At 43.2% G+C, this 7,970-nt stretch overlaps 1 protein-coding gene across 1 annotated transcript in view; it reads right to left on the bottom strand.

Moving 5' to 3' along the window:
- Positions 1-4,338, bottom strand: part of SNX30 (sorting nexin family member 30) — a 161,308-nt gene extending 156,970 nt beyond the window's left edge. Inside the window, exon 1 of the mRNA XM_027839060.1 lies at positions 4,174-4,338. Coding sequence (XP_027694861.1) covers positions 4,174-4,338 — 165 coding nt within the window. The remainder of the gene's footprint in view (positions 1-4,173) is intronic.
- Positions 4,339-7,970: the final 3,632 nt, after the last annotated feature.

Genomic DNA, 7,970 nt, shown 5'->3' with positions numbered 1-7,970 from the left:
CGACATTGGACAAGGCCTTTGCAAATAATACTGGCCAGAATGGTTCAACATTTACACCTGCTGCTTTAATGAGGGCATTGATTCTATCCTCCGTGACTGTAACATCATCGTTGTGAAGGATGAGGGTAGAGCTCAGAGACAGCCATTTCAGCAGAAGGATGAGGAGAGACTTGTTTGTAGCGGTGCTAGTCGCCGGATGAAGTGAGGGACCACCCCAATTCGGCCTTAGCTTCCGAAGAAGAACCAAGCACCTTACAGACAACTGAAGAGAAAACTCCTCCATCCTTTAAGGACTAACCTAGGTCCTTAATTTCTGAAGCCTTTGCAAGCCATCCCAGCCAGAGATCTAGCCCATAATATATTATCATTTGGTAAGCGTGTACTACTTTGTGATAGCCCTTTTACTGTTGTATTCACAGACTGACTTTTCACATAGTTGTAGGTTGCCTCCCAACTAGATCATAAAAATTCTATGAGGGCAAGGACTATGTCTTCTAAGGTATATCCCGCCAGACCTAACAGAGTCCCAAGCACCCCCAGCACATTCAATATTAGACAGATGTCCAATAAGTGGAAGTCTAAGACAAGAAGTAAAAAAACATCCACTGACAGACCACAGAGTCATAGATATAGGTGGGGGATTTTATTGGAAGGGGGGGGTATTAAAACTGAACACAAATGGAAATTCGATAACATTTTTCAAAACCTTATTTTCCAAAATGAGACTAAAGACTTCATTCTAGGCAAAGCAGATAGAGGATAAGCTAAGTATGAACCCTCTATAATCCAAACCCACACACTACTTCAAATTACTGAAACATTAATTCATTTTTTGGAAGGCTCTGATTTAAATATTAGTGGGATCTAAAACCTGTGTGGTAGGAACACTATCTGCTAGGGTCCTTGCAACTAGACTTAGGCTAGTTTTTTCCCAAAAAAAGCCAACAAGCTGTTCCTGAGATTTGATTGGTCCAGGCCTCCAGTCATTGACATAGCTTCTCTCAGTCATTAAGGCCTTGCTGGCATGCTGGGCTAGGCTATATCCTCCCTGCCCCTCCAAAGTCAGGGCAGTTCTAATCAGAAGGCTACAACTCAGAATATTAATGTGGCTGGCAGATGCACCATTTCCAAGCCAGTCAATACAACCCTTCTGATCCCAAACCATATTTCAATCAACCCTTCCCAAACTCTCACATTTTGCATGATCAGCAGTGATAAAGTCAGGAACTGTAAAATGGGAACAATAATACTTGGCTTGCCTGAAGACAGGTGACAGGACCAAGTAATCTCTCCATTCATATGTAAACTCCTTAAAATGCAAGATCTTTGAGGGCAGGGATTATTTTCTGCTTTTTCATTTCTCAATATCTAATTACAAAGCCTTGAATACAGTGAGCACCTCCCAAATGCCTGAACACACCTTTCTGAACAGATCTATCTACAAAAATGAAGCAGGTTGCATTTACCTGAACCAGTACTGTATTTTTACTATGTACCTTTTCCATTCTTTTGTTAAGCAAACTTTTTTGTTGTTATTGGATGGTCTATTAAATGTCTCACTTGGTTACAATTCCTGAACCACCAGAATGGCCCACAAAAGCATGTGTGTTATGCTTGAAGCTAACTAGTCATTTACTTTCAGACCATTTACAGCTATGGTATGAACCCTTTATCTTCCAGAAAATATAATATTAGCAATGTACTAGAGCCCATGACTAAAAATTATCTAGCTGTGATATGTAAAAGTGGCAACCTGTTTTGCATAGTGCTTCCCCTCCTCACAACACTGTAAAAGGGGTAGTACAAGGATTAGACTCTTTTTACAGATGAGCAAACTGACACTTTCAGAGATTAAGTGACTTGTCCATGGGGTCAAGGCTATAACAACCGTAATACCATACCATAATTAAGTAAAGCCGATACTTGGACCTGAGTTGCACAAAAGTTGCTGATGTGCCTCAGTAAAGGAAATTGCTCACCAGAAGTGCTGTACCCTAATGAAATCACATTTCTGATTTAAAAGGAAAAAAAAAAGGATTCTGCTAACCAAGGAAACATTATGGCTCTTGTCATTGTTCTCTTGTTTCTTGGATACTCAAATCATAGCATACCCAAAGGATACGTAGATTTTCACAAAAAAATAACAAGGCAAGAAAATCTGTTGCTCTAAGTCAGACAACTTCATCACTTGGTCTCTAAGGACAAAAGTAGTTCACTATAAATCATTCTCTTGGGAGCCTAAAATCAGTATTATGTCATTACAATGTTCTGTGAGCAGTTAATAAACTGCAGGGTGCTTTTATTAATTGTTTGCTAATTAATAACAATGCCTCTAGGACAATCTTTCTTCCTTGAGAATTGAGACTTATTAACAAAGCAACCCGTAATCAGAATAAGGATTTTGGTTTCTTCCCTATCCTCCAAACTTTGGTTAAGTCTCAATTGAGTTAGTCCAGAGTTGGACTTGACCACTAGTAAATACAAGGAGGACAAAGGTTTTAGAGGAAGTTATACTTCAAAGACCCTGCTCTTTGGTAAGCACACATAGATCCTTATGATTTTGTTCAATTATGGTAAAAGCAAACCAGACTCATGACAGCTGCCCTTTGAGTCAGGAAGACCTGGGTTCAAGACCTGCCTCATAGTTAACTATAGGCCAATTATTTTTTCCTCTTAGGGTCCTAGGGAACTCTATTAGTTACAGATAAGCTTCTGATCAGCACCAGGAGAGAGTTTCCACATGGGGCAACACTGACAAAATTAGGGTTCCAGATCAAAAAAAATATGTGTGTGCATGAGCGTACCTGCATATGCATACATGTATATATGTATATGGGTGTATATACATATGGGTATTTTTGTATGTACATGCATATATATGTGTATGTGTATATGCATCTCCAAGGTCCCTTTGCCACTTACCTTTTCCCCCAATTCCTCTCTTCATTTATGTGTTTCAGATTTTGGGGTCTCACATTTTCAGTGTTCAACACATATGCGATCATTGGATTGCAGCAGTAAGCAGCTTGCAAGTCAAGTCCATCAAAGGAGGTTTCTCCACCACAACTCTGCCCCTTCTTAGAGGCAGGGAGAAAGCTTAAGTCCAACAGCCCATTCTGGAAGTTGGCAATCTTTATTGTACATACTAAGGCTACCTTTATTTTCTGAAATTAGTGAATAAATAGCAAAAGCTATTTTGATATTCGTTGCTTGAATTCCAGGGGGCACCAAAACCTTTATACTGAAACGGCAAGCAACAGGATATGGGTGACCAGCCCCCCGCCACTGCAAAGGCTGTAGTGTCTCTCAAAATAGCAATGTGGTTTGCTTTGCTTCTGGGGGCAGAAAGGAACCTCCCCATTTACAAAAGGGGGGTGGAGGAAGAAAAGAGGATGGTTTTCCTGCCACCAAGAAAATTAGATGTGCTCAACTTTAAGAGGTTAGAACAGGATCCAAGTAAAAAGGGGCTACCAAACTGAAAGTCACAGGACTCTAGACCAAACTCCCATTCCACCCCCTCAGGAGGTTTGGTGGTCACCTGACTTGAAACACACACACATAACCTAACCAGAAATCTCTCACCCACATGACTTAATGAAGGGAAGCCACAAGGTTAAGAGTGAAGATCCTCAATCTTCCCACACAAGTCATTTACTGATGATTCTCTGGGTTCTCAAGAAGTAAAGGGAACCGGTAACTTATTTGGGACCTCACCCTCAAAGGTGAAGTTCACAGAACCACCACCACCCAGTGCCATTAGCAGTCAACACCAATGCACAAGCACCCCTCTCCTGGCACCTACTACAGATGAAGGCCGGATCGCCTTCACTCCGAGACTGGAGGTGATAGAAAAGTGCCCATTCCCCTGAGCGGAGGCATAATGGTTCGGCCACACAAGAGCGTAACCACACTGTTCCTTCCTTCCACTGGTTAGTGAATCCAGAATCCCTTCTGGAAAAAAGGTGATGCTTCTCTCAGGAGAGGTCACAGTAGGACGTTACAGTCTGGCAAGGGGCATGCCAGAATTTGCTCTTAGCACCCCCTCAAAACCCCATTACGGGGAATGGGAGAAAATGAGAGAAAAACCCCAACCCCTATAACCCAACTTCCCAAATCCATAACAGACGCAGCTCCCTGCGCACGTTTCCCCGGTGTGACAAGCCCTCTCTCTACCTTGTCGGCGACGCTGCAGGGCAGCTGCAGGTCCGGGCTCGGGGTGAGCTCACCGCCAGCTACATCCTCGCTGCTCGGGCCGGCCAGAGGGTGCGGCATGTCCTGCAGGGACTTGGGCCCAGAGGAGGGCAGGGATTTGGGGGTGCCGACGCCTCCGGCCGACATGGCTGAGCGCGGCCGGCCCTGGAAAAGCTGCTGCTGTCGCCTTCTCAGCTCCTGCACCCGCCGCCGCCGCCTCCACCAGCAGCAGCAGCAGCAGCACTACCACCACCACTATCACCACTATCACCACCACCACCACCGCCCCCGCCCCTGTGGGTGGGGAGAGCTGCAGGGGAGGGGGCTCTCCCGCTTCGGCTAAGAGGCCGCAACTGGTATGGGAGGAGCCCCCGGCTCCCCACCCTCCCCTTTCTCTCTCGGCTGTCTGGACTCTGCAGAGCCGCGGTCCGGCTGCGGCTGCTGCTGCTGCTGCTGCTGCTGCGGGGCTGATGGGGGTTGAGACTTCGGGTTCACGCGCTGTTCCTCGTTCTAGCACCAGCTCCTCCCCCTCATCCTTCTTTTCCTCCCTCTCCCTGGGCTTTAATAATGCAAAGTCTCCACCACCTGCCTCTTGTCTCCCTTCTTGCGCTTCCCGGGGCCACCTCTTAGACTAGAGGGAGGAGCATAAACTCGGCCTCAGCCTCCTCCTCCCCTTCCCCCTCCCACCCCTCCTCTTCTCTGTCCTCCTCCTCCTTCTCCTCCCGCTCCTTTTCCCACTTGGAGCAGCGAAGAGAGGAAGAAGCTTAAAGGGGCTGGGGGTGGGGGAGGTCTACGTGGGTGAGTGGAGGAGGCGGGGCTGGACCTCCTGCTGCGGCTTCCCCAGGGCGGGATCCCAGACCAGGCTCCGCCTGCTGTTGCTTACCAGTTCCCAAGCAGGAAGTGCTCCTACATCCAAAGGCTGCTGCTCCTCCCACTTCGAAATTGGCTGGCTCCATAGGGAGTGTTGGAAATGTGGAGAGTGAGGGAGAGCCCCCAAAACAAACAGTTTTATAATAGGAATTACCTTCTGTAACTCTAGTATGATAAATCCGGTGTTTATCGGCAATTCAGCGGTAGAATGGGAGGTGCGTTCTCCTGAACACACCCTCACATACAGATTCTCTGACAAGCATTTCAGTTCTTATCAGAGAATGCAGACTGGGAGTGTTCTGCCCCTAATCTAACGGAAAGAGATAAGCATCAGTAAAATTGGGTTTATGTCCTAGCACGGCATCCATTAACTGTGAACTCAACCTCTTTCACTTCGGTTTCCTCCTCTGTCAATGGGATTAATAATACCTGCCTTACCTAGCTAATTAGGCACCACCGTCTACTTGATGGCAGTAAATGGAATTGCATTCTAGGTGCCTAGTCCCAAATAAACCTCTGAAGGGTTAACATTCCAAACCCAAACCCGTAAAAAGACAACAAATTCACCAACGGTTCACCATATTGTTGAAAGCATCATATAAGATATGTCAAAATCCTTTGAAAAAAACTTGACACATACCTAGACATATATACATGCGTACACATGAAGGATCTTTGAGTTCATCAAAGCAGGGAATCAGATCATACAACCTTGTCCATAACTGAATAAATAAACGGTAGGAAATTGCATAAGGCATATGGCAGTTAAGTGACTTGCCCAGTCTCAGAACTAGTGAGTGTAAAAGTCGGGATTTGAAACCAGGTGTCCCTGAATCCAAAGCCAGCTTTCTATGCATTACATCACACTGCCTCTACCTATACAAACACATCTATAGGTATAAATAAATAAGTGAGTGAATGAATGAGCTTTTAGAAATGCCTTAGCACTGTGTTGAGCCCTGGAAATGACAATACAAAACTGAGACTGTCCCTGACCTCGGGAATCTCTCCTTCTGGCAATGGGAGACAACACGTAAAAGGGAGTGATGTCCAGGAAAGAATGTTTTGCTTTTGTAGGGATAGTAAAGAGGATATGATTTTTTAAAGCAGTGGCAGCAGCAGAGAGATGCTACTGTGATTACAGGGCAGCTGGGCATCTTGCCACGACTGGCCTTTGGGTTCATTTGCTTTTCTCTAGAAGTATGTAGCTTAGCTGAAGTCAGAAGAGATTGAAGGTCTCACCAAGGCCATAACAGACTATGAAAAGTCTGTCTTCTGTGGAGTCCAAAGAGGTCTTGAGTCACTCCCTGGTGCTATGAGTATCAGGTCCAGAGTCTTCCCTTCACTCCCCAATCCCCCCACTCCCCAATTTTGCCTCTTCATTTTGTGATTAGAGTGAGTAAATAATCTCAAACCATTGATTTCCTAGAATTCCTATTTTGAAGCAGTTTCTGTATTTTTAGGGGAGATTATAGGGATTAGGAGAATTCACAGCTGCTTGGTAGATGTATTGTGCATTGTGTTCTAGTTATGATGTCCTGTTTATTTGCTTATTGGTTCTATGCTGAGCTCAAACAACTACGCAGTATCTGAGCATGTTTTCTCCATCTCTGAAGAGCAATTCAATTATGCTGAAGTCACATGACTGTGAATGTTCAAGAAGAAGCTGAGGTTTGTCTAGCAAAGAGGAGCTCAGATCACATTTTGGTCAGGTAAATATACAAAATCTACATACTATTATTTAGCACTGCCCCGTAGACAGAGAGATGAAGATGAAAGATAAAAGATCACTGACTCTGAGAGTCTTAGGAACCACAATGCTTGCTCAGCACTGCAACTGAATCAGGCTAAACTGCCAGGTTGGGCATGGCAGTTTGAACTTCCCAGGTGAACAAGATTGAAGGAGGCTTGTGAAACGTAAGTAATGAATTAGAAGCATCAATATGCAGTAGAAATAGCAGTGGGTTAGGAATCAGATGACCTGGCTTAGAGTCCAGGTTTTGCTACTTGTATGACCTTGGGCAAGTTACTTAAGCTTAGCTTCCTTATTTGTAAAATGAAAAGGTTAAACTAAATGACCTGAAATGTCATTCCAGCTCTAGAAACCTCTGATCTGTGTAGCGTGCCACTATCCAGAACTCTAGTACTTTGGATAAGTGCTTCTCAACATTATTGGCAGTAAAGTTAACATTAAGTCCTTCCAAGTTCTATGTAATCTTTGGAGTCTGAAATTAAATGGTGTTTCCTTGTTTTTCCTTTCCACACTTTTACTCTATTTTTCCTGTGCCTAAATAACAAAAAAAAATCACAGAGATTATAATTTAGCAAAGTCCTAATTTCAGCACTTACCAGCTGTTTTACCAGTTGTCTACAAGCAACTCATTTAATCTTGCTAAATCCCACCTGTAAAATGAATGCTTGTACTATCTACTGTTCTATTAGAGAAAAAAATTATAAAATAACATATTTTAATTATTATATTATGTATATTATATACTTATAAATAATGTAAAATTAAATTAAAAATTAAAAAATAATAAAATCTTATTAAAAACACTACATAAATATAGTGATCATAATTGTCATATAAAGCAAGAGACAGTATTATTGTTATTGTTATAATATCAAACAATACAGAAATGATGTTGAACAAGGTAATTTGGTACTTGCACATTCTAATCTAATCCAGAATTCTTAAAGAGTGCCTATTTTTATCCACTAAAGTGTGTGACAGCTCTTCTGAATGCAGACTACTAGACTAGAAAGTTGAATATTGAAACATTTGGTTTTCATTGAAAAAACATGTTTGTTGGTTTTTCTAAATTATTTTTCCCCCTCTTTCTTAGTCTTTGTAATAAGGGATGGTTTTCTCAGAGGTCAACAGGGAAGGATATAGGGAATATAGACAA

The sequence above is a fragment of the Vombatus ursinus genome, unplaced genomic scaffold, assembly GCF_900497805.2.
Source record: "Vombatus ursinus unplaced genomic scaffold, bare-nosed wombat genome assembly UNPS02014832.1, whole genome shotgun sequence".
NCBI classification, from domain to species: domain Eukaryota; kingdom Metazoa; phylum Chordata; class Mammalia; order Diprotodontia; family Vombatidae; genus Vombatus; species Vombatus ursinus.
This window is presented reverse-complemented; position numbering and strand designations above follow the sequence as displayed.